Source organism: Erinaceus europaeus, chromosome 10 (assembly GCF_950295315.1).
Source record: "Erinaceus europaeus chromosome 10, mEriEur2.1, whole genome shotgun sequence".
Taxonomy (NCBI): domain Eukaryota; kingdom Metazoa; phylum Chordata; class Mammalia; order Eulipotyphla; family Erinaceidae; genus Erinaceus; species Erinaceus europaeus.
In genome coordinates this window covers 113,726,597-113,753,422 of record NC_080171.1, presented here as the reverse complement: position 1 = coordinate 113,753,422, position 26,826 = coordinate 113,726,597, and the positions used below count along the sequence as shown (strand labels likewise).

The following is a 26,826-nucleotide window of genomic DNA, read 5'->3' as shown; positions in this document are numbered from 1 at the left end:
AAAGGGGGAGGTGACTGTACACACTGAGAGGGAGTCAGCAGGCACTAGGAACACACAACACACACACACACACACACACACACACACACACACACTGTGATAAAGGATTAGAGTTTTTATATGGTCTGTCTGGTACAGGTATGGCTTTCTCTGAATTTCCCCACAATCCGGGACCCTGCTCACTTGTGACCTTAGTTTGGAACTGTTAGGGTGTCAGGTACAGAGGTATACCTGCCCAGGTGGGCTAGAGATTTTATTATGGTGCTCAGAGTCAGGGTGTAGACATTTTAAGCACCATCTTGGCCCCAGTTGGTTTCCTCCAGCCCTTGGAGCTTGAACTCCAGGAGGAAGTAGTCAGTCTTATATTCATTCATCTGGTTTTGTGTTCCTCTGCCAGTGAAGGTGAGTGCCCCCTCCTGACTGGTCTAGCTTGCTTTAGGTGGGCTTACTCCTATTTTCAGATCCAAATATTAAAAAAAAAAAAAGGCAGATTTTGGCTTCTCTTTGATACCACAGACTTTTGGCCTATTGTATGGTTTTAACATTTATTTATATTAGAGATATAATATAAATATCTCAGGCGGGGGTAGATAGCATAATGGCTATGCAAACAGACTCTCCTGCCTGAGGCTCCAAAGTCCCAAGTTCAATCCCCTGAACCACCATAAGCCAGCGCTGAGCAATGCTCTGGTCAAAAAAATAAAAATAAATAAATACCTCCAATAGGATAGAGACAGAGAAATTAAGAGAGAAGGGGGGTACAGAACAAGAGGAAGAGAGACACCTATAGACACCTACTGCTCCCCCCTGCAAGTGGGTCCAGGGGCTTGAACCTGAGGCCTTGCACAGTATAACATATGTGTTCTACCTGGTGCAGCACCCCCCCCAACCTATGACAGATTTTTAGGGGAAGGTATAAGTAAACTGACTTTTTAGTTCGTTCTGGTCATCTCAGTAATGATGAGAATAATAACAAAATAAGAAAAGATGCGATAGTGTAAAATCTAGAAACATAAGGAGAAGGTGAACCGCACTCCCACTGTAGGTGCTTTCTTCCACCCCTTTCAAGTCCTTTTCCTCTGCTTATGTATTTGTACAGACAGTATATACAAAAAATTGTTAATTATACATATAAAGAAAAGAGAACCAGAGCATCACTCTGGTACTTGTAATGCTAGAGATTGAATTCAGGACCTCATGCTTCAAAGTCCAACACTTTAGCTACTGCCCCACCTACTAGGCTGCTGCATATACAACTTTTGCATGTTGCTTTCTTTAGTAGAAATTTTTTACTATTTACAGCCCAACTGTAATATTTTAAGCTTATGCTAGCCGCCAGCTGTCTCAGTTCTCCACCTGAAATCCCTGCAGGCGAGGTTCTTCCAAAAACACTGAGATCCTGACCTGGATACTTCACTGTCACCACTGCTGTCATTTTTAAATGCTTTTTATAAAATGTATGTTTGTATTTACACGAGGGAGGGTGGGAGAGAGAGAGAGAAGCAGAGCACACTGGCACATGCCATGCTCAGGGTCAAACTCGAGTCCCCATGCTCAAGAGTCTAACATTTATCCACTGCACCGCCTTCCAGGCCGCTTTTGAACACTTCTTGTTTCTGGCATTTTATGTTGGTGGCTTACCTGAACAAGCCGCCCTTCACCGGGCCTTTGTAAACACTTCCCTTGGACCGTTCATTCTTTCCCATACCCGAGCTCATTTTTTGAGGCCCTGAACTCAGACTTCGTCCACTCCATCAGCCTGTTTTACACAGACCCCAGTGTGCAGCTCACTTACTTGCCTCATTTTGTCAGTGAAAGGCTGTACAAAATCAACTAACTGGGAGTCGGGCAGTAGCGCCACGGGTAGAGCGCACGTGGCACAGAGCTCAATGACTGGCGTTAAGGATCCCGGTTCAAGCCCCCGGCTCCCCACCTGCAGGGGAGTCGCTTCACAGGTGGTGAAGCAGGTCTGCAGGTGTCTGTTTCTCCCCCTCTGTCTTCCCCTCCTCTCTCCATTTCTCTCTGTCCTATCCAACAACAACAACATCAATAAGAACAACAATAATAACTACAACAGTAAAACAACAAGGGCAACAAAAGGGAAAATAAATAAATGAATAAACATTAAAAAAATTAAAAAAAAAAAAGAATCAGCTGACTAAGCCTTAGTGTTTTCTTTCCTCTGGGTAAAAGCTCATTGAGGACATGGATGATAAGCAGGGCCACAGGGGAGGTTTTTCTTTTTTGACTAGTTATGTTTCTGGTGCACCAGCGACAAGGATTCTCATTTAGATAATTTCCTTCTCTTCTAGCTGACACAAATGATTAGATCTTGCAAGACAGGGAAAGCAGAGTTCTAATTATTTGTGGATTTAAAACATGTGTATGCCCTTACTTAATGGACTACATTACTGTAGAAATGGTAGGATAATCATGTTTTTAAAGCTGTACCTTCCAAAAAATCGTTTTGCTAAGTGATTATTGCTTAAAGTGGTAGTAGACTGACTTGATGGACAAATCAAACTTCTAAGCTGAGGAGATAGCATAACAGTTATGCAAAAGGACTCTCGTGCCTGAAGCTTCGTGCTCCCAGGTTCGATCCCCTGCACTACCATAAGCCAAAGTTGAGTAGTGCTCTGGTTTAAAAAAAAAAAAAAAAAAGGCAAATCAAACTTCAAACATCATTTTCATGAAGACAAATAAAACTGAACTATTTTTATTTACATCATACTTTTATCCAATAGACTTTTTAAGGTGATATTTCTATGTGATAATATAGCCTTTTTGCTATATAAGTGTTGAAATTTTGTTTTAGCAGAGTACATTTATTTCATTATTATTTTTATATTTAATTTATTTTCCCTTTTGTTGCCCTTTTTATTGTTGTTGTAGATATTATTGTTGTTGTTGTTGATGCCGTCGTTGTTAGGACAGAGAGAAATGGAGAGAGGAGGGGAAGACAGAGAGGGGGAGAGAAAGATAGACACCTGCAGACCTGCTTCACTGCCTGTGAAGTGAGTCCCCTGCAGGTGGGGAGCCGGGGGCTCAAACTAGGATCCTTATGCGGGTTCTTGCACTTTGCGCCACGTGAGCTTAACCCGCTACACTACCACCCAACTCCCAATTATTATTATTATTATTTTTACCAGTGCACCTAGGATCTCTGATGCCTCAGGCATGAAAATCTGTTGCGCTTCCAATGATACTGAGAGATAAACCCAGGGTCTCACAGATGTGTGGCCTCACCATAAAGCAACATCCATGGGACAATATTTTCATTCTTTTTTATTATTATTCTTTATTTGAGAGAGAGAGACTACAGCACACCCATGGTGCTCCCCCCAAAGGCATCCATGATGGGGGTGCCAGTAGTTGAATCTAGTGATTAGTACCGAGAAGGGTACACGGTTTACCAAGCAAACTACCTCTCAGCCCCTTTGTAGTTTGAACAATTCCGCTAAGGTTCATTCTTTGTGTTGTAAGTTGTGTGGGCTTTCATGAGTCCTGCCATCCATCTGTCTTTCTAGTACTAGACAAATTGTTAGTTTGTTTGTTTCTGTTTTTGTTTTTATACCAGAGCATTGCTAAGCTCTAGTTTATGGTGGTGCTGGGGACTGAACCTGGAATGTTGAAACTTCGAACATGAAAGTCTATCTCCCCAGCCCCTAGACAAATAGTTTCATAACCCTAAAAATTGTGTGTAACTTTCCCTGGCCATCCCTCTGCCTTTTCTAGCAATAGATTCCTTGCAAAAAATGGATCTGTTTGCTATCTTTGGAGTCTTGTCTTTTAGGAAGTTATAGAAGTATCAAATCAAGTATTATGTAATCGTCCAAGACTGGATTCCTTCCTGTACTATAATGTATTTCAGAATCATCCGTGTTATTGCCTAGATCAATGATACTTTACTTTCTTGTCAGAGAACTTTATAGTGTAGAGGTAACATGTTTATTGTTTCCAGTTACAAATTATTTCCAAATAAAGTTGCTGTGAAAATCTACCTGTATGTTTTTCACGTAGGCATTTTAGTTGGGTAAATAAACACCTAGAAGTGTAATTTCGGGGTTGTACGCAAAGCCTTCGTCAGCTTCAGAAGAAATTGCCAAACCTCTTCTAAAGCCGCCACGGCCATTTCATTCCCGCCATCAAGTAAGGAGAGGTCCTGTTGCTTTCTGTCCTGCCCAGCACTTGAGATATTGCCAAATTTTATTTCTTTTTAAATTTAAATTAATAAAAAAATTTTAATATTTATCTGTCTATTCCCTTTTGTTATCCTTGTTTTATTGTTGTAGTTATTACTGTCGTCGTTGGATAGGACAGAGTGAAATGGAGAGAGGAGGGGAAGATAGAGAGGGAGGAGAGAAAGACAGACACCTGCAGACCTGCTTCACCGCTTATGAAGCGACTCCCCTGCAGGTGGGGAGCCGGGGGCTTGAGCTGGGGTCCTTGCGCTTTGTGCCACCTGCGCTTAACCCCTTGTGCTACCGCCCACCTGTGCTTAACCCCTTGTGCTACCGCCCACCAATAAGTAGGACTCCCTACTTTTTTTTTTTTTTTTACCAGAGCACTGCTCAACTCTGACTTATGGTGGCTGGGGTGGGGTGGGGTGGAACCTGGGTCCTTGGAGCCTCAGGCATGAGGGTGTATTTGCATAACCATTAGCTGTCTCCCCTGCCATTATTTCTTCTTTAAATTATTCCTATAGCTATATATATTTAAATTTCCCTATTCTGAGAATCTTGTCATATACTCTCTTGCATCGGTATATCTTTAGTGAAATGTCTGCAGATCTTTTTCTTATTTCTGTAGAAATGTTAAAATATCAAAGTTTTATCTTTAATTTTAAAATACTGTTCAGACAATCTAGAAGCACATAAAGGGAATGAACTAGAATAAATGCACCCTCCTTGCCCTCTCGAAGTAGCTGCTATTACGTGCTGCCTGTTTTCCCACATCCTTCTAGTAACTACATTGTTTCCCGTCATTCTGAAAGTTTTCATGCACCAAAAATGGCTAGACTAAAATTCTTTTGATTTTATTTCATGTTTAATTTTGTCTCCAGGGTTATCACTGGGGCTCGGTGCCTGAACTACAAATCCACTGCTCCGGGAGGCTTTTTTCCCCCTTTTGTTGCCCTTGTTTATCATTGTTACTCTTATTGTTGTTGTTATTGCTGTCATTGTTGTTGGACAGGACAGAGAGAAATGGATAGAGATGGGGAAGACAGAGAGGGGGAGAGAAAGACAGACACTTGCAGACCTGCTTCACCACCTGTGAAGTGACCCCCCTGCAGGTGGGAAGCCGGGGGCTCAAACCGGGATCCTTACACCAGTCCTTGCGCTTTGCGTCCTGTGTGCTTAAACCCGCTACGCTACCACCCGGCTCCCTAGACTAAAATTCTTATTCTGCAGCTTGCTTTTATTTTTGAACTTGTCGCCATATTAAATTTTTAAGCCAGTATATTTAAAAATTAAAAATGCTTTCTTCCCCCACCAGGGTTATCGCTGAAGCTCTGGGCCTGCATAACCCCACCACTCCCAGCAGCCCCCACAACGCTGCTTTACTGCTCATGAAACCTCCTCCCTGCAGGAACCCCACATGGTGACCAGAGGCTCTACACTGGGTTCTCCTGCTTGGTGACATGTGACCTCCACTAGGTAAGCCACCTCTTGACATCCTAAATCTGATTTCTTAAAACCCTAACTAATCAGGGGTGGGCTGGGTTGCACACTTTACCTCCATCCACCACATCGTACATTGTGAGCACCAGAGCAGTGCTATGGGGTCTCTGCTCTGTCTCTCTCCCACCCCCCCCACCCCATCTGGTGGGGGAACCCACTGGGAGCAGTAGAATCATACTGTTGCAGAGCCCCACTATGGCCCTGATGATAACAACAAAAATCCCTGCTGTGTCACTTGTGTAACCCAGGTTTGGACCTGACCCCCACGACTGCACTACTGAAGACACCCATGCTGCACTGTCTTTGCCTCTTTCTTTCTGTCGAAAAAAAAAAAATTATGGGGCGGGGCAGTAGCTCAGCGGGTAAAGCGCACATGGCACAAAGCACAAGGGCCGGCCTATGGATCCCGGTTCAAGCCCCCGGCTCCCCACCTGCAGGGGAGTCACTTCACAGGCAGTGAAGCAGGTCTACAGGTGTCTGTCTTTCTCTCCCCTCTCTGTCTTCCCCTCCTCTATTTCTTTCTGTCCTATCTAACAACAACGACATTAATAACCACAACAACGATAAAACAACCAGGGCAACAAAAGGGGGGGGGAAAGCCTCCAGGAGCAGTGGATTCGTAGTGCAGACACAGAGCCCCAGCGATAGCAAAAAAAAAAAGGCAAAAAAAAAGTTCAGTGCTTATAGATGTGAACTTCCAAGTGGCAGAAGCTTCTGTGGACCAGGTCGCTTTCCAGCTTCTCTAAGTAGCCAAGCACGGTACCACTTGCGTAGTGTTCAAAAATAAGCTTTACAGAAGTTGTAGTTCCACAGACAAAAAATATGACATATAGCTATCTCTAAAAGAGCTCTAGTTGGGGGCCAGGTGGTGGTGCACCTGGCTAAGCGCTCACATTACAGCGCACAAGGACCCGGGTTCCAGCCCCTGGTCCCCACCTGCAGGGGAAAATCTTTGCAAGTGCTGAAGCAGGGCTGCAGGTGTCTCTCTGTCTCTCTCTGTCTTCCCCACCCCTCTCAATTTCTCTCTGTCTCTATCCGATAATAAATAAGAGATCTTAAAAAAAATTTTTTTAAAAAGAGCTCTAGTTTACAAAACAGTTCTTGGGAATATTCAGTCGCTCTTCTCTCCTGGAGTCTTTTCTTGCTGTCAGTGGCCCCTTTCCTCTGGCCCTCCCCCTCCTCTTCTCTCATTTGCCCATTTTTAAAAAAATCAGTTGGCAGCCTGAGAAGTGAGAAGGCAGTGGTTAAAGCACTGGACTTCCAAGCATGAGATCCTGAGTCTCACTCCCATCCAGAGTGATGCTCTAGGTCTCCCTGTCTTTCATGGGTTAGTAAACTTATTTATTTCTTTACTTACTTCTCCCTTCCTTCCTTCCCTCCTTCCTTCCTTCCTTCCTTCCTTTCTTTCTTTTTTACCAGACTGCTCAGCGTTGGCTTATGGTGGCACTGGGAACTGAACCTGGAACCTTTGGTGCCTCAGGGGTGAGAGTCTTTTTCATAATAATTATGTTATCTCCTCATCCCAGATTAAGAAAAAAAAATAAGTGAGTTGCTTTATTTTCTTACTGTTTGGCTTTAAAAGATATTTAGGGGCTTGGGGCCGGGTGGTGGCGCACCTGGTTGAGCACATATGTTACAGTGCACAGGGACCCAGGTTCGAGTCCCCAGTCCCCACCTGCAGGGGGAAAGCTTCACGAGTGGTGAAGCAGGACTGCAGGTGTTTCTCTGCCTCTCTCCCTCTCTACCTTCCCCTCCCTCTCGATTTCTGGCTGTCTCTATCCAATGAATAAAGGTAATAAAATTAAAAAAAGAAGGAGAGATACCAGCTGGGTATCACTTATCATGAAGTTTCCCTCTTAAAAAAAAAGAGAGAGAGATTTAGGGGCCAGAACGACAGCGTAGGGTGTGTGCCTGCCATGCACAGGGCCTGTGTTCAAGCTCAGATGCCACATGGGGAGGTAGGTCATTTGGTCTGCACCAAGTTCCAGTACTGTGGTGTCTTTCTCAATCTCTGAAGGAACAGGTCCGGGAGCAGTGAAATAGCTTATGCATGAGGACCCAGCTCTGAATAAACAAAGTTCTTTAGCTCTGGAGATAGGGAGCTCACTACTAGATAGGGTGACTTTTATGCCAAGTGTACACACATACAGCCCGGGGTCAATTCCCAGCACCACACTGAAAGTGCCGTGGCACCAGGGGGAGCTCTGCCACTGTGATGTCTGTCTCTTCATTAAAAAAAAATTTTTTTTTTTCCCCTTCAGGGTTATTGCTGGGCTCGGTGCCTGCACCATGAATCCACCGCTCCTAGAGGCCATTTTTCCCCCCTTTTTGTTGTCCTTGTTGTTGTAGCCTTGTTGTGGTTATTATTATTGTCATTGTTGATGTTGTTCGTTGTTGGATAGGACAGAGAGAAATGGAGAGAGGAGGGGAAGACAGAGGGGGAGAGAAAGATAGACACCTGCAGACCTGCTTCACCGCCTGTGAAGCGACTCCCCTGCAGGTGGGGAGCCGGGGGCTCGAACCAGGATCCTTATGCCGGTCCCTGCGCTTTGCGCCACATGTGCTTAACCCATTGCGCCACCGCCCGACCCCCTTATTTTTTCTTAAGGCTTCTTTACCATATGTCATTTAGAAGCATGTTGTTTAATTTTCAGCTGTTTTTAGGGGTCCAGTTGCCTTTCTCTTGATTTTTGGTTTAATTCCAGCATGCTTTGAGAGCATACTTTGTATGACTTGTGTTCTTTTGCACTCACCGTACTCCTGGGTTTTGTTTACCAGAATGTAGTCTGTCTTGGTGAATGTTGCTTGAGTAACAACGTTGTTGGATGTATCCACACCACTATAAGCCAGAGCTGAGCGGTGCTCTGGTAAAACAATAATAAAATAATGTGAGTCAGTTTGTTGGATGCAACATTATAAATAAATATTAATTAGATGATGTAGATTGAAAGAGGGATCCTTAACTGATTTCCTGCCTCTTGATCTGTCAGTGTCTTGTAGGAGATTGACATTCCCAACTTTAAATAGTGGAGTCGTTGCTGTTTTCAGTTAGAGCAGCATTTGAGTTCATCGCAACAGCAGTGGGAGATGACTGAACTCACATTAGCAGGTACAGCACGCACCTGTGCTGGTCTTACGTGGCTGTGACTGACGTCAGATCACATCTTTCTGTTTGTCTCCACTCCTCTTCCTTGACTGCAAGGCCGGCTGCAGCCTATAGATGTGGCTCTGAGTTTTGACACATTTGAACTCTGTATATTTTATGGTAAGAGAGCCATGCCTATGGCTATGCACACTTTCAGCATTCCTGACACACTTAAATATGTTCGTGCTATGCAAGTCAGCTGAGAGTTTTTCAAACTGTCACAGGTCTCCAATATTGTTTCTAATATATTTATATAAAAAAAAGCATGTGTAGGGAATCAGGCGGTAGCTCAGCAGGTTAAGTGCAGGTGGCGCAAAGCGCAAGGATGGGCGTAAGGATCCTGGTTCGAGCCCCCGGCTCCCCACCTGCAGGGGAGTCGCTTCACAGGTGGTGAAGCAGGTCTGTAGGTGTCTGTCTTTCTCTCCCCCTCTCTGTCTTCCCCTCCTCTCTCCATTTCTCTCTGTCCTGTCCAACAACTACAACATCAGTAACAATAATAACTACAACAAGGGCAACAAGAGGGAATAAATAAGTAAATAAATAAATAAAGCATGTGAAAGTGGACTTAAGCAGCTTGCAGTTGTGTTGTTCAAGCACCTAGAATAGTCTTGTGGTGTGAGACTTTTTGCTATTTCAAGATTTCCTGAAGATTGACTCAGGAACTATTTAAAAAGTTTTTTAAATTTATTTTCTGTTTTTTTTTTAATTTGACAGCTAAACTGAACCCAGAGACACACCTACATAATAAACCATAGGCATGGCTGTTGCCAGATAAACGTGAACTTCTTGACTAATATGTTAAAAAGCATCAATATCACTGAAAAAAATAGTTTAAAAATGCAGATTCTCAGCCCTGCCAAGCAGAGTGGAAACTCTGGACGGAGGCCTAGGAGTCTTTTTATTTTTATTCTGTTATATATTACTTATTTATTGAATAAAGACATAAACTGAGATAGAAGGGGGAGATAGAGAAGGAGAGAGAATGGACCAGGTGGTGGTGCACCTGGTTGAACATGTGTTACAGTATTCAAGGACCTGGGTTTGCACCTCCGGTCCCCACCTGTAGGGGGAAAGCTTTGCGAGTGGTGAAGCAGTGCTGCAGGTGTCTCTCCCTTCCCTCTCAATTTCTGACTGTCTCCATCCAATAAATAAATAGTTAAAGACAATTTAAAAATTACCTGCAGCCTTCTCACTGTTTGTGAACCCCTACCCCCAATGAGGACCGGGGCCTTGAACCCAGATCCTTGTGCATGGTAACATGTATGCTTAACCAAGTACGCCACTCTCTCCCCAAGAGTATGGGTTTTTCAAGAAAGCTCATGTATAGTTTTGATGATGCTGAATTTAGAATTAGGAACCTCTGGATGAGTTTAATAGTATCTGGGGTAGTGTGATGGGCGTGAGGTTGGTTCAAATCTGCAGAAACACCTAATCAGGTCTGAGTGTTCATGGGAAACGGTTGGGGAGTACAAGGACTTTGCTGGTAGAAACCAACTTAACCCCTGTTTATTTTATCATACTGTGTTTTCTGAAGAATCTGAACCAAGCAGCACATTTTGTGAAATGATGAAATCATGAGGCTCCTGCAGTAGTGTTGTTTTTCCCTGATCTGTGACTAGTCTCCTGAGAGCTGGGAACCTCCCTAAGGTATATTTTTATGCTTTGAGCTCATAGAAGTCAGCAAACTTCACTGTAAAGTGCTAGACATAACAGTATTTTCAAGACTGCCCTGTTGGGCCAGATGGAGAGGTTGGGGTGGGGGGTTGGAGATGAAATATTTAAAAACAATATTGCCTGGCTGGGGGCTATGGATCAACCTGTCAATGCCCATGTTCATTGAAGAAGCAATTACAGAAGCCAGACCTTCCACCTTCTGCATCCCATAAAGATCTTTGGTCCAGACTCTCAGAGGGATAAAGACTAGGGAACCTTCCAATGGAGGGGTTGGGATATGGAACTCTGGTGGTGGGAACCATATGGAATTATATCCCTCTTATCCTGCAGTCTTGTGAGTCATTATTAAATCACTAATACAATAAATAAATAAAATTAATAAATAAATGAAATATTGTCTGATTCTCTCTAGTGAGAGATTTGAAGTGGTAAAGGATTTTCTGTAGTTTTGTCAGTTTTTCAAAGGTTTCCAATACAGAAGGTAGGGCACTTCAGTTTAAAGAAAATCTGGTTTTGTTTTGTTTCACTACATAATGACCAATAAGAACGCGTTTGGCAAAGGACAGCCCCTCAACATTAAGTTGGAGGACTCGAAGAGCAGGACCAACAGCTTGAAAGCTGGCAGGAGCTGCTTGTTGCTGGCTTTGAAAGTGACTGGGATCCATGTGGATTCAGTCAGCTAGGAAGGATCGTCAGTTTCCCCAATGAATGGGTACTCACGAGATGCACCACGGGAAGGTCGATCCAATGCATCCCACGTCTACGCTCGACCGGACCTGCCAATATACGCGGATATCTTCACCCACCCTGTTCAAAGCTTGACGTCTCGTCACCCAATCTGGTCCCCTACGCCTACACTGAACTTCTCTGTTCCAGACTCTTGGAAACAGAGCTGGCAGTCAGCTGAGGTAAAGAACAAACACCTCATCACAGACCCCTGCAAGCGTCAACCCGGCTTTGACCTAGCACATTATGATTGGGCCCTCCTCAATCGCTATGGAACAGGCCATGGCCGGTGCGCCGCTATGTTCCATCGCTGGGGAGCCAGAGACGACCCGAACTGCCCCTGTGGCTACAGACAGACTATGACCCACATAGTCAATGACTGCCACCTCTCCAGATTCAAAGGAGGTCTTGAAACTTTACATCAGGCTCAACCTGATGCTGTTGACTGGCTACGGAAGAAGGGCAAACGCTAGAAGAAGAAGAACTACATAATGAATCATCAACAGTGCTTTAATTTTTTAATTAGTGATTTAATAGTAATTTACAAGATTATAAGATGATAGGGGTATAACTCCACACTGTTCCCACCACCAGAGTTCTGTGTCTCCATCCCCCTCCAGCAGAAACAGTAATAATTCTCCCAAGGTCACAGATATAGGTTGACTTTATATATTTTCCCCCATTTTTGTAGTCCTGCCTTCACTTCCTTTCTAAGTCACACCTACACCCATCACTACTCTGTATGTCCTTCCTTTTTCCTCTTCTCTTTCAAGTTAGTGAAACAGCACTTGACTTTTTTTTTCCCAGGCTCTTTTCCCTTTCAGTAATGGTATAAAAATGAATATTCCTAGTGACAAATGCTTTAGGTCCCAGTGGAATTGGGGTCCAGAGCCCTCTGGTCATTTTCCCCTATCTTATGCCCCCTCTGAGAATATGGATCAAAATTCTTTTTGGGGTGCAGAAGGTGGGAATTCTGTCTTCTGTAATTGCTTCCCTGCTGAACATGGACATTGGCAGGTCAATCCATACTCCCAGCCTGTCTCTGTCTTTCCCTAGTGGGGTAGGGCTCTGGAGAGGTGAGGTTCCAGGACACATTGATGAGGTCATCTAGCTGGAAAAGTCAGGATGAAATCATACTATCATCTGTAACTTGGTGGCTGAAAGGCAGTAAGATATAAAGTAGGACAAAATGTCTAAAAAACAGTAACCAAAAAGTAGGAATAGAGCAGATGAAAATAGGGACCCAAGGGTAGAAAAAAGCTAGGATGTCTACTTTAAGTATGTTCCTAGAGGCCCATGGATTTGATAATTTTTGCTTGAGCTTGATAGCTAACATGGGGGTGGACTAGAAATACTGTCTGGGAGGATGGTGTCAGAGTTGAGAAAAGAACTTGAAAGCCACAATATATATAGAGAGAAATATAGTTAACTGTTAACCATGTTGATCTGACCTGGGGTCCATGTATATTCCTGTTTAGCACAGGGGCCTCTAAAACCTCCAAGTCCCTGTTAATCTGAGCTCACAGTTTATGGTCCCAGCTGGGAACATTCTAGGCTGCACTCATTTCAGGACTAGTCTTCCTCAAGTGGCAGAGTAGGTTGACCCAGCCTCCCTTCGGAGAGTGGAGCAGTCCTTATTAGTGTTAGTTTATAGTGAGGGTAAGGTCCCTGAAGAGGCCCATAAAGGGCTTATGATGACATTCCTGGTGGAAGTGTAAAGAAAGGGATCTGTTAGAGGTCTAGGCCCATATAATCTATGGGGGAATCTAAGGATTCCCTGACTAGGGCCCCAGGTGATGAGGTGGTACCAGCCAAAAAGGCCATTATTAAATGGCCTGTTTTTATAGTCCCTTCCTTGATAAGCTTGGACTTTCTCCCAGTTGTTAAAGTGTTGAATGTCATTTGTTGTATCCATGCCAGTATTAGGTTTACAGAATCTAGCCTTGAGTGAAGGAGGAAATAGATCTAGGTTTTTAGTGTAGTCTAAGTTAGCCTCAAGTCTTTGCTGCATTTACTTGTTTAATGATTCTGATCAAAGTTGTCATAGGAACAGCAGTTGTCCTTTACTTGGTAGGTATTTTTTGCCAGTGTATCTCTTGGACAGTTGTATATGGTGCTTCTTCTAAAGCTTGGCAAGGGGTGACAGTAATGTTGGTGCCCTGTCAGAAGAGATGAAAAGATGAAGAGTAGCTCTTACTTTCTTTTGTATAATTGTTGAGTAGAGTGATTGAGGGAAGTGAAGATAGGAGAGGAAGATACCCAGGCCTAAGTAATAAATATTTGATGAGAGAATTATGGGGCCTTCTTTAGGCCATTCTACTAGATCCCAAACTTATTAGATCTTCGTCTACTCACAGAGGGTTATTAAGCATTTTTACTTTGGGGTATTGTTGGTATGCTTCTAATTCTGCTTCTAAAAACCCCTTCTGTTTTATTTGGTTTAATCCCCCCTGCTTAACACTGTATTCTATTTACATAACCACTGTGAACTAAGCACCACCCTCCCTCCAGGGCATTGGTGGTTCAGTGGTAGAATTCTCACCTGCTCCGCCCCCTCTCCTTGTCACACCCTGATTTTCACCAATCTCTTTTTCGCTCCACCCTCTCTATGTCACATCCTGTTTACACCCTACTTGGCAAGTATATATAAGGACAGGATTGTGATTAGTTTAGTTAGTTTAGTTTAGTTAGTTTAGATGGCTTAGATTGTGCTGCGTTCCACATGAATAAAGAGATACTGCTGCCCAGCTCAGCCATGAGTCCCTGGTCATCTGTCTCCTGCCTGTGAAGCTCAGCCCAGCAGGGTATATAATCGCCCCTAACATATGGAGATGTGAACCCAAATACACAGTACTACAGGCCCAAACCTACATCTAGGGTCTGTAACTTTGTTTAAAATACGCTCAATCTGGGGCCAGGTAGTGGCATACCTAGGTAAGCAGACTCTTCAGGATGAAATCATAGTAGCATCTATAACTTGGTGGCTAAAAGGCAGTAACAAATAAAGCAGGACAAAATGTTTAATAAACAGGAACCAAAAAGTAGGAATAGAGCAGATAAGAATAGGGATCTTAGTGTGGAAAGAAGCTAGGAAGTCTATTGTAGGTATGTTCTTATGGGCCCATGACTTCATTACAGTGCACAAGGACCTGAGTTCAAGCTTACAGGGGAGAAAACTTCACAAGTGGTGTAGTAGGGCTGTACATGTCTCTCTATCTCTTTCCCTCTCTTTATCTCACCCTCTCCTCTCAATTTCTGTCCGTCTCTATCCAATAATAAATAAATAAAAGATAAAAAAAAATCTGAAATGGAACTAGGTAGTCCCGTGTGTTAGGAGCGAGCTCACCAGGCTAAAGGAGTTGGGAGGTTGACATCTCAGACAAAGGCAGTAAGTACCAGCATGACGGCCCCGGAAGTAGTGCTTTAGTTCCTTGAGGATGAAATAGCGGTATTAGGAAGCCCTGCTTTGTCTCCAGCATCTGAGTCACTTAGGTAAACCTTTTATCTCCCCTTCATAAACGGGGTGGATACGTGTGAAGCGGTACTAGGATGCATTTTACAGCAGATAAAATCCAAGGTGAGGGTTGGCCTTCCTGTCCTCCTTTATATTTGGCTGACACCTCCCTCCCAACCCCTGCAAAAAAACAAACAAAAATCCTTCAGGAAGTCATTAGAGCACAGATCTGGTGCACTGAAGACTGAGGAAACTGAAGATAAAGGTGCAGTCAGAAAAACTATGATGATGATTCTCTTAGCAATAACCTGATCTCATGGCCTTCAGTCAGGTCATGTTAAAGGGGAAGCAGCCAGGCACTAAGGTTCTGTGTCCCCTTGTGAGACAGTCAAATCATCACTAGCAGGCCGTAGAAACTGTAAGGGATTTGTTTTCTTTCTTTTCTTTTTGCTTTCTGGTTTTGTTTGTTTGTTTGTTTACCTATTTTTTTGCCTCCAGGGTTATTGCTGGGGCTTGGTGCCGGCACCATGAATCCACTACTCCTGGAGGCTTTTTTATTTTCCACTTTTGTTGCCCTTGTTGTTTTATCCTTGTTGTGGTTATTATTGTTGTTGTTATTGATGTTGTTGGATAGGATGGAAAAAGTCAAGAGAGGAAAGGAAGACAGAGAGGGGAAGAGAAAAACACCTGCAGACCTGCTTCACCTCTTGTGAAGAGACCCCCCTCATGCAGGTGGGGAGCTGGGGGCTTGAACTGGGATCCTTATACCAGTCCTTGCGCTTTGCGCCATGTGTGCTTAGCTCACTGCACTACTGCCCGACCCTGTTTTTTTTTTGTTTTTGTTTTTTACTTTTTAAATCTCTATTTATTGGATAGAGAAAGCCAGAAATTGAGAGGAAGAAAGATAGAGAGGAAGAGAGATGAAGAGACACCTGCAGCCCTGCTTTACCACTTGTAGAGCTTCCCCCCTGCAGGTGGGAACTGGAGGCTTGGACCCCGGTCTTTATGGATTGTAACACGTGCACTCAACAAGATGTGCCACCACCCAGTCCCCAAAGATTTGTTGTCTAACATTTTGCTAAACTGAGGGCTATGGGGGCCCGGCAGATTAAAAGAACATCACTTGGAGTAGGGGTCGATAGCAGAATGGTATGCAGAGAGACTCTTGTGCCTGAGTCTCCAAAGTCCCAAATTCAGTCCCCTGTACCACCATAAGCCGGAGCTGAGCAGCTCTCCAGGGGAAAGAAAAAATAAACTAAAAGAACATCACTTATTTTTCCTTTTTTCAACAGTAAACACCATCCTGTTGGGTAGTTGCCATCTCCCCCTGGCTTCTTCTTATCCATATGCCTATATAGGGATTTACTGATCCAAAGGTTTGGTCTATTTACATAAATCACTTTTACATAAAGCACTCCAGGGCATTGGTGGTTCAGTTATAGGATTCTCGCCTGTTCCGCCCCCTCCTTGTCACACTCTGATTTTCACCAGTCACTTTTCTCTCCACCCTCTCTATATCACATCCTGTTTCCACCCTACTTGGAGAGTATAAAAACAGCTGCTCTTCTGATTAAAGACACTTGGAAATTGCTTTCCGGCTCCGAGAGTTCCAGAGTGTATCTCCTGCGGAAGTTGGTGCAGCACGAGTTCCTGATCCCTCTCCCACGCAGCAGCCTAGATCGGCTCCAGTTGAGTTCTCTCCAACCCAGAGAGCACTAACTCAGGAAGAAGCACCCTCAGGCTATCCCGGCACCCTCCCTCATCTTTGTCTTCCTTCTAACCTAAAGGGAAGTGGGATTTTTTTGTTTGTTTGTTTTGTTTTGTTTCCTAACAAATTGCTGCCTTGGTCCCCCTCTCCTCTCTCCTCATCTCCCTAAGGCCCAGAAGAGCGGGACTTTTCCCTGGCACCACAACACCTAAATGTTAACTTCCTCTTTTGTGATCTAGCGTAAGAGTGCACTTACCAGCAAAACACCTCACTTCCATAGTGTGTTGCTTTGCCAGGTGGAGGATACAGGTTCGAACCTGGCCCCCCACTACACTAAAGGAAACTTTGGTGCTGCGTAGTCTCTTTTCTTCTCTCTCTGTCTCTATTTAAAAAAAAAAAAAAAAAAAAGGTATCCAGAATCTGGATCTTCTCTCTGGACTTCTCCTGGAGGATTAGTTCTTTTAGCAGAACCCTGTCAGCAGTCTAAGACACACCTGTACACCTGAACGCCTAAGCTCTCACGCACGTCTATTCCCCTCTAGCTTTTAAAACCACTTCCTTGTTTTCCAGTTAGAAAAGTGGCACTTTCAGAGTATGTAACAGGCTGTTCTGTGGGCCACACGCCCTGAAACATAAATAAATACTGGGAGTCGGACGGGAGCGCAGCGGGTTAAGAGCATGTGGCGCAAAGCGCAAGGACCCGAGTAAGGATCCTGGTTTGAGCTCCCGACTCTCCACCTGCAGGGGAGTCGTTTCACAAGCAGTGAAGCAGGTCTACAAGTGTCTGTCTTTCTCTCCCCCTCTCTGTCTTCCCCTCCTCTCTCCATCTCTCTCTGTCTTATCTAACAACAACAATAACCACAATAACAATAAAAAAACAAGGGCAACAAAAGGGAATAAATAAATAAATATAAATAAATAAATACTATTCTCAACTCTGACACCGTCCTCCCAGACAGTATTTTTAGTTCACCTGCATGCTAGCTATCAAGCTCAAACAAAAATTACTAAAGTCATGGGCCCCTAAGAACATACCTAAAATAGACTTCCTAGCTTCTTTCCACACTAAGATCCCTATTCTTATCTGCTCTATTCCTACTTTTTGGTTCCTGGTTTTTTTTTTAAACATTTTGTTCTGCTTTATATCTTACTGCCTTTTAGCCACCAAGTTGTAGTTGCTTCTATGATTTCATCCTGAACTCCCTGGGCAGATGACCTCACCAATGTGTCCTGCAACCTCACCTCTCCAGAGCGCTACCCCACTAGGGAAAGATAGAAACAGGCTGGGGGTGTGACGATCCACCTTTCAGTGTCCATGTTCAGCAGAGAGGCAATTACAGAAGCCGGAATTCCCACCTTCTGCACCCCATAAAGAATTTTGATCCATATTCCCAGAGGGGGAAAAATGTTAGAGGGAAATGACTAGAGAGCTCTGAACTCCAATTCCACCGGGATCTGGAGGGAGAAGAGGAAAAAGGAAGGACATTTAGAAGTAGTAACAGGTGTAGATGTGACTTAGAAAGGAAGTGAAGGGCAGGCAGTAGCACTATGGGTTAAGGGCACATAGTACAAAATGCAACGACCGGTGTAAGGATCCTGGTTCGAGCCCCTGGCTCTCCACCTCAAGGTGGGTCACTTCACAGGTGGTAAAGCAGGTCTGCAGGTCTGTCTTTCTCTTCCCTTCTCTGTCTTCTCCTCTCTCGATTTCTCTTCATCCTATCCAGCAATAACAACAACAAGGGCAATAAAAATGGGGGAAATGGCCTCCAGGAGCAGTGGATTTGTAATGCAGGCACCGAGCCCCAGCGATAACTCTGAAGGCAAAAAAAAAAAAACGGGAAGAGAAGGCAGGACCATAAAAAAAGGGGGGAGGCAAATATAAATATGGATAGGTATAGAAATAATAGTAAACCCATATCTGTGACCTTGGAAGAACTACTGTAGTTTCTACTGGAAAGAATAGAGATACAGAACTCTGGTGGTGGGAACAGTGTAGAATTATTACCCTGTTTCCTCATAATTTTGTAAATTGTTATTAAATCACTAATAATTTTTTTTGCCTCCAGAGTTATTGCTGGGGCTCAGTGCCTACACTACAAATCCACTGCTCCTGGAGGCCGTGTTTTCCATTTTGTTGGCATTGTTGTTATTGCTGGATAGGATGGAGAGAAATCGAGAAGTATATCGAAAAGTGAAGTTTTTGTTGATAAGCTGAATGTTTAGTGTTGTTAAGAGCACAAACTGAATTCATATTCTGGCTCTACTGCCTAATAGCTCTGTGACATTTTTTAATGTGTTCTATTTATTTATTTTGAATAGAGACTGAAAAATTGAGAGGAAGGGGGAGAGAAAGCGCGAGAGACCTGCAGTACTGCTTCACCACTTGTGCTTCTCCCTTGCATCTGGGGAGTGGGAGCTTGAAGTGTGATCCTGTGTGTGGTGACATGCCACCAGCTAGTCCCTGGGCCATTCTTTACTAGACCTACAGATTCAATTGTGAGGTTAGAACCAAGGAATTTGCACAAGCACCCAAGGTGATTCCGAGGTACTGTGAAAAATTATACTATACTTTTAACCTTCCAGTCACTTATTAATGCAACCCTCACAAATCTCTAAAGAAATACCCATGCTGGGGAGTCGGGTGGTAGCGCAGCGGGTTACGCGCACGTGGTGCAACGCACAAGGACCAGAGTAAGGATCCTGGTTCAAGCCCCCGGCTCCCCACCTGCAAGAGAGTCACTTCACAAGTGGTGAAGCAGGTCTGCAGGTGTTTCTCTTTCTCTCCCCCTCTCTGTCTTCCCTCCTCTCTCCATTTCTCTCTGTCCTGTCCAACAATGATGACATCAATAACAACAACAATAAAAAAAAAAGGGGGGCAACAAGAGGGAATAAAAAAAAAAAAATACCTATGTTGGTATTTTTATCATGTGTCTGGAAGGTGGAAGGGGGAAATGGTGAATTAAGAACACCTTGGTCCATCTCAGAACCCAGTCTCTCTTGTGTGAAATGACTTTTCAGAGGAAGACATTTTTTATAACAAAGTTCCTTTGTGATAACTTTTTTTTTTTTTCTTTTTACCAGAGCACTGCTCAGCTCTGATTTATGGTAGTGCGGGGGATTAAACCTGGGACTTTGGAGCCGCAGGCATGAGAGTCTCTTTGCATAAACATTATGCTATCTACCCTCACCTGTGATAACTCTTAGCAGTAGGAGTAGCTCACTGGTAGTGCGGGGATTAAACCTGGGACTTTGGAGCCGCAGGCATGAGAGTCTCTTTGCATAAACATTATGCTATCTACCCTCACCTGTGATAACTCTTAGCAGTAGGAGTAGCTCAGTGCAGTTCTGCTTTTAATATTAGGTACCTATTATGAGCATATGACTAATCCTGAACAACTGAGTCATTTTGAGGGACTTTTTGGGATAAAAGAAAACTGTGGGATGGAGTGAGCAAAGTATCTGTCATTAACAGCAGGAAACGAGATTCAATGATGTGTTTGTGCAGAATGAAGTGGCAGGATTCCTATTCAAACCCTTTCCACCTAGCTCTATGACCAAGCATATGAAATCAAGTCAGTGAATGGAGTTAATGTTTTCAAAAGTCCTTTTGACAAACTCAACCATTGTAATTACTGGCAAGACTGTTCTACAGGTGTTGAGTGGAATACTTTACAAATTCTTACAAAAATAAGAGAGAAATGAAGGGAGTGTAGAGGAAGAAGTGAAAGAAACAGAAAAGGCATTATAGACATTGGTTTGTAAATTAAAATGACAAGCAGTATTGAAGCCATATATCAGACACTGTGCAAGAAACACTTGCAACCTCTATTCATCCTCACAAGCTAAGAAAATAGATGTAAGAGGAAATGGTTTATGTAATAAGCAATGAACAGAATCACAATTCAAACACAGAACTTCTGTGTTTGAATACAACAGGGTATTGAAAACCAAAATCCAGTACCTTTTCAAGTTCTTTTTACTTTTTGCTCAACAATGAGGAGTTAGGCAGAACCCCATCTGGCAGATAGAAAGGAACTCTGAGCCCCAGGCAGCTTTGATCCGCATTAGATCAGGAATTCAATGAACTTGGGAAGAAGCCACCAAAAATGAGTAGACAGCATGACTATGGTAACTGGGAGATGATGACCATTTGTGGGGTTTTGTCATTAAGAAAGAGAAGGGCAACCTGGGAGGTGCACAGTGGGCATGAAATTCCATTGATGCTCTGGTTCATTCTTTCACTCTGTGGGTGGAAATAAACATAACAAATGCTTGGTCCAAAATATGCTATTGTTTTAAGCAACTGATGAAAAGAAACAGACAAGCAAAAAAAAAACTGATTGACCCTGCTGCTTGGGGGCATTTGTCTTTGAACAGTACAGGCTTAGTGATAGAAATGTTAGTTGTTTTACAGGTGGATCTAATCACAGCACTTGGTTAAATTTTTTTAAGTATGTATATAGACAGATTGTACATTTGTGCCTGTCAAATACAGCAAACCAGTTTTCATCCCTTATATCAGGAATTCAATAATAAGGTTCAGGGCTGAAGAAATAGCATAATGGTTATGCAAAAAGACTTTCGTGGCTGAGACAACCAAGATCCCAGGTTCAGTCCCCATCACCACCATAAGCCAGAGCTGAGCAGTGCACTGGTGGTTAAAAAAAAATAAAAAAATAAAAAAAAATTAATGATAGAAAAATAACAACTACAATTGATTTCCTCCCCCAAAAGACCTAAAGCTGATATGATATATACACTGTCTGCCTCTAGAAGTAAACCTTGTGGAGCTCGGCAGTAGCTCACCTGGCTAAGTGCATACATTACAGTGCACAAGGACTCGTGTTCAAGCTCTCGGTCCCCACCTGAAGGGGGAAAGCTTCATGAGCAGTGAAGTAGGGCTGCAGGTGTCTCTATCTCTGTCCCTCTCTATTCCCCTTCCCTCTAAATTCCTCTCTGTCCTATCAAATAAATAAAGTTAAAAAAAAAAAAGGTAAACAGCCTGAGAGATAGGAGTAGAGATTTTGCTTTTCGTTCTGTTTTTTTTAATTCACTTTCATTTATTTCACTTTAAACTCCTGTGTTTTCTTCTGAATGTCTGTTTTGTTAACTTCAAAATGTATTGCAAGGGACTGGTGGCTAGTTTATCCAGTAGTGTGTACTTTGCCCTGACATCTAGGGCATAGACTCAGCTCTAAGTTATGGGATGTGACTGGCTAGGGGTTGGAGGTAGTAGAGACAGCTATGACTGTCTGGGAAACTTTTGTACCAGCTTTCATACATGGAAGAAAGAGCTTATTTCATGTGGTGTCAGAGAGCAAAAAGTACAGAGCAGCTGCTTTATAAAGGGCTTTCTAACCACCAGAACTGTGTGATGATGTCACTTGCTACTTTGCTAACAAAGACCTTGTAGAAAGCTTGCCTGAGTGGAGTAGGATTCTGCTAGAGGATTTCTGAGACCCTACAACTTTGAGTATCTGAGGGGTTAGTTCGGAAGTCACAGCTATACTTGTACTTTTTTTTTGCCAGCCAAACAATACAACTAACTCAGCCAGGACTCTTTTTCCACAGCTATGTTTCCAGTGGGCTTTGGGTATTGAGGCTGCGGGTCTAAGACATGAGTAGACCCAAGAAACTTAGTGTGATGTCACTATTTCAGCTCAGCAGATGTGCCGTGAGTGCTCTTCCTGAACCCGCTCTCCCTCTCTCTGGAGACACACAATAGCAAACCCTGACTTCTTTGGAGACCCTGTAGCATGTAGTAGGGGAGTCACTGGGGCAAACTAACTTCGTTGCCTGAGAGCTACAAGAGTGGAGACAGCATCACAGAGGAAGTGGCCATTGGTCCCAGCTTGTCACCACACCCAGGGTCATCTGGGGCAGGTGACTCACCTGCACAACAACAAAGACTTTAAAATCTGTGATTCTGAAATGGGATCATTGTTTTTATCATCAAATTTCCTTTAGAGAAAATAGTTCAAAATGTATAAAAGTATGGTAAGAGGGGCCGGGTGGTGGCACACCTGGTTGAATGCACATGTTGCAGTGCACAAGGACCCAGGTTTGAGCCCCCAGTCCCTACCTGCAGGGGGAAAGCTTTGCAAGTGGTGAAGCAGTGTTACAGGTGTCTCTCTGTCTCTCCCTCTCTATCACCCCCTTCCCTCTTGATTTCTGGCTGTCTCTATCCAGTAAATAAAATAAAGATAATAAAAAAAAGTTAAAAAGAAAAAAGAAAACGGGAGTCAGGTGGTAGCACAGCTGGTTAAGCGCATGTGGCGCAAAGCACAACAACCAGGGCAAGGATTCTGGTTAGAGCCACTGGCTCCCCCCCTGCAGAGGAGTCACTTCACAGGCGGTGAAGCACATCTGCAGGTGTCTATCTTTCTCTCCCCCGCTCTGTCTTCCCCTCCTCTATTTCTCTCTGTCCTATCCAACAACAACAATAATAATAACTACAACAATAAAACAACAATGGCAGCAAAAGGGAATAAATAAATAAATATTTTCTAAAAGAAAAGAAAAAACCCAATAATATATATATTATATAATATATACCAAATAATATATATAGTAAGAATATATATATAATATAGATATAATAAATATATAATATAGATATAATATATAATAAAGAATATATATTATATAATATATATACCCAATTTTATATATATATATATATATATATATATATATATATATATATATATATATAGTAAGAATGTACCCTATAAATATAACCTTAGTGGATATCCTTTCAAATTAACTTGATGAATTTCCTGGAACAGTTTGTTGCATTAGTCCTTGGACTTCATGTCTCTGTAGATCATTCCTTTGGGGTGTTAGCGCACATTATAAAATTTTGCACTGATTATTGTGGTACCAGATTGGTAATATTATTATTATTGAAGGGAGCAGTCTTCTTAGTCTCATTTTGGATCACCCCTATGATTTTAATTCTCATTTCTTTTAAAGAGGCACACAGCTTCATAAAATAGACCTTAGAGTTTAAATTTTTTTTTTTGAGTACATAACAGGCAATACAGTAAGGTGTCAGGCTACAAAATTAACATTCAAAAGCCAGTGACATTCCTCTATGCAAACACTAAGGCAGAAGAAGTTGAAATCCAAAAAACATTTCCTTTTACTATAGCAACAAAAACAAATATCTAGGAATAAACCTAACCAAAGAAGTGAAAGACATGTATACTGAAAATTATAAGTCACTACTCAAGAAAATTGAAAAAGACACAAAGAAGTGGAAAGATATCCCATGTTCATGGGTTGGAAGAATTAACATCATCAAAATGAATATACTACCCAGAGCCATCTACAAATTTAATGCTATTCCCATCAAGATTCCAACCACATATTTTTAGGAGAATAGAACAAATGTTACAAATGTTTATCTGGAACCAGAAAAGGTGCCCAGACTATTAAATGGGAAAAGTAGAGTCTGTTCAACAAATGGTGTTGGAAACAATGGGCTGAAACATGCAGAAGAATGAAACTGAACCATTATATTTCACCAAATACAAAAGTCAATTCCAAGTGGTTCAAGGACTTGGATGTTAGACCACAAACTATCAGATACTTAGAGGAAAATGTTGGCAGAACTCTTTCCCGCTTAAATTTTAAAGACATCTTCAGTGAAACTAATCCAATTACAAAGAAGAGTAACACAAGCGTAAACTTATGGGACTACATCAAATGAAAAAGCTTCTGCACAGCAAAATAAACCACTACCCAAACCAAGAGACCTCTCACAGAATGGGAGAAGATCTTTACATGCCATACATCAGACAAGAGGCTAATAAACAAAATATATGAAGAGCTTGCCAAACTCAACAACAGGAAAACAAATAACCCATCCAAAAATGGGGAGAGGACATGGACAGAATATTCACCACAGAAGTGATCCAAAAGGTCGAGAAACACATGAAAAAATGCTCCAAGTCTTTGATTGTCAGAGAAATAAAGACAACAATGAGATACCACTTCACTCCTGTGAGAATGTCATACATCAGAAAAGGTAACAGCAGCAAATGCTGGAGAGGGTGTGGGGTCAAAGGAACCCTCCTGCACTGCTGGTGGGAATGTCAATTGGTCCAACCTCTGTGGAGAACAGTCTGGAGAACTCTCAGAAGGCTAGAATGGACCTACCCTATGATCCTGCAATTCCTCTCCTGGGGATATATCCTAAGGAACCGAACATACCCATCCAAAAAGATCTGTGTACACATATGTTCTGAGCAGCACAATTTGTAATAGCCAAAACCTGTAAGCAACCCAGGTGTCCAACAACAGATGAGTGGCTGAGCAAGTTGTAGTATATATACACAATGGAATACTACTCAGCTATAAAAACGGTGACTTTACCATTTTCAGCCGATCTTGGATGGACCTTGAAAAATTCATGTTAAGTGAAATAAGTCAGAAACAGAAGGATGAATATGGAATATCTCACTCTCAGGCAGAAGTTGAAAAACAAGATCAGAAGAGAAAACACAAGTAGAACCTGAACTGGAATTGGCGTATTGCACCAAAGTAAAAGACTCTGGGGTGGGTCAGGGGGAGATTACAGGTCCAAAAAGGATGACAGAGGACTTAGTGGGGGGTATTGTTATATGGAAAACTGGGAAATGTTATGCATGTACAAACTATTGTATGTACTGTCGAATCTAAAACATTAATTCCCCAATAAAGAAATTAAGAAAAAAAAGAATGAGTAGGTTTTACATTTTCTGTAATGTTCTTACTACATAGTATAATGCTGCCCAATAGACTGGGAGCCAGGAGGGAATGCAGCTGGTCGAGTGCAGCACGAGGACCAGGATTCAAGCCCCCACTTCCCATCTGCAAGGGGAAAGCTTCATGAGTGGTGAAGCACATCTGCAGGTATTTCTCATTCTTTTCCTCTCTATCATCACCTTCCCTCTCAATATTTTTCTGCTTCTATCCCAAAATAAATAAAATACAAAATTTAAAAAGTATGTTCAATTTTAGGCTTTCTGGTAGTAATATTTAAAATAATTTTAAAATATTTTAATTATGGGGGCTGGGTGGTGTTGCACATGATTGAGCACACATGTCACTATGTGCAAAGGCCCAGGTTCTAGCCCCCAGTTCCCGCCTGCAGGGGAAAGCTTCACAAGTAGTGACACAGTACTGCAGGTGTCTCTCTGTCTCTGCCTCCCCCTTCTCCATTTCTGGCTGTCTTTATCCAATAAAGAAAGATTAAAAAAAAAAAAAAGAAATGCCATAAATCAGATTATATATACAAACTTCACTTTTAGAACATATTCCCCAATATTCTCAATTTACAAGCCAAAAATGATCTTGGTAATGTTGCTTTAAGTCACCCTCAACAAAATTTACAAAACTCATACCGATTAGAAATCAGTAGATTTTTTTGGTATCAAAAAAGATTGCATTTTGGAAGAACTTGCTGCAGGTTTCATATAATCACATTTTTTTAATGTTTATTAAAAAAAGGAAAGATAATAAAAATATTTTTAATTATGTATTTTATTTAACTTAATATTGATATCTCAATATAGAAAGAGTGTTAGATCATTAAATAGTTTGCACTTCTTATTTTTGCATGAAGTCTTCAAAGTCTTGTATGTTATCCTACAGCAAATCTCAAACCTGTACTGGTTGTATTTTTTTTTAATATTTATTTATTTATTCATTCCCTTTTGTTGCCCTTGTTTTATTGTTGTAGTTATTATTGTTGTTACTGATGTCATTGTTGTTGGATAGGACAGAGAAATGGAGAGGTGAGGGGAAGACGGGGAGGGGGGCAGAGAAAGATAGACACCTGCAGACCTACTTCCCTGCAGGTGGGGAGCCGAGAGCTCGAACCAGGATCTTTACACACGTCCTTGCACTTTGTGCCACATGCGCTTAACCCGTTGCGCTACCGCCCGATTCCCACTGGCTGTATTTTAAGTGTCCAGTAGCCACTTAGAGAAAAGCGACTGCATTAGACAGCAAAGGTCTAGCACACTATAGTAAATGACTTGATATTCACATAGGCAGATGTTCTTAAAATTCTTTTTTTTCCCCCACCAATAGGTCACCATGGCTGCAGGAATCTTGCCTCAAAATGAGCTACCATATTACACCTTGGTGGAGAGTGGTGGATATGCTGAGAACATGAAAGGTTATATATTTCTCTTATATACTTTGTGTATCTGTGTAACCTAGACTTTAAAGAGACTAAGTGGATTAATATGAAAGAAAACGTTTGATTATTCGTATAGGAATCTCTAGCTACATGTATTACTTATGATTCTTAGTGCTTCTTTCTGGCTGTTTTGACCTATTAGTTTACAACAGATTACCCTGGACCATACAATGGAGAAAGGAAGCCTTTTCAACAAATGATATTGTAAAACCATTACTGCTACCTGCAAAACAAAAGGGGGGTGGG

The 26,826-nt window shown here is 42.4% G+C and overlaps 1 protein-coding gene across 5 annotated transcripts in view; it reads left to right on the top strand.

Moving 5' to 3' along the window:
- PTPDC1 (protein tyrosine phosphatase domain containing 1) overlaps positions 1 to 26,826 on the top strand; it is a 75,564-nt gene that overhangs the window by 3,099 nt on the left and 45,639 nt on the right. For 2 of the 5 annotated variants that reach the window (XM_060200552.1, XM_060200556.1), the window contains exons 2-4: positions 4,021 to 4,149; positions 5,497 to 5,657; positions 26,469 to 26,556. In XM_060200552.1, the coding sequence (XP_060056535.1) occupies positions 26,475 to 26,556 (82 nt within the window). In that variant the 5' untranslated portion in view covers positions 4,021 to 4,149; positions 5,497 to 5,657; positions 26,469 to 26,474. The remainder of the gene's footprint in view (positions 1 to 4,020; positions 4,150 to 5,496; positions 5,658 to 26,468; positions 26,557 to 26,826) is intronic. The other 3 variants (XM_060200554.1, XM_016190857.2, XM_060200553.1) reach the window with 3 other exon arrangements.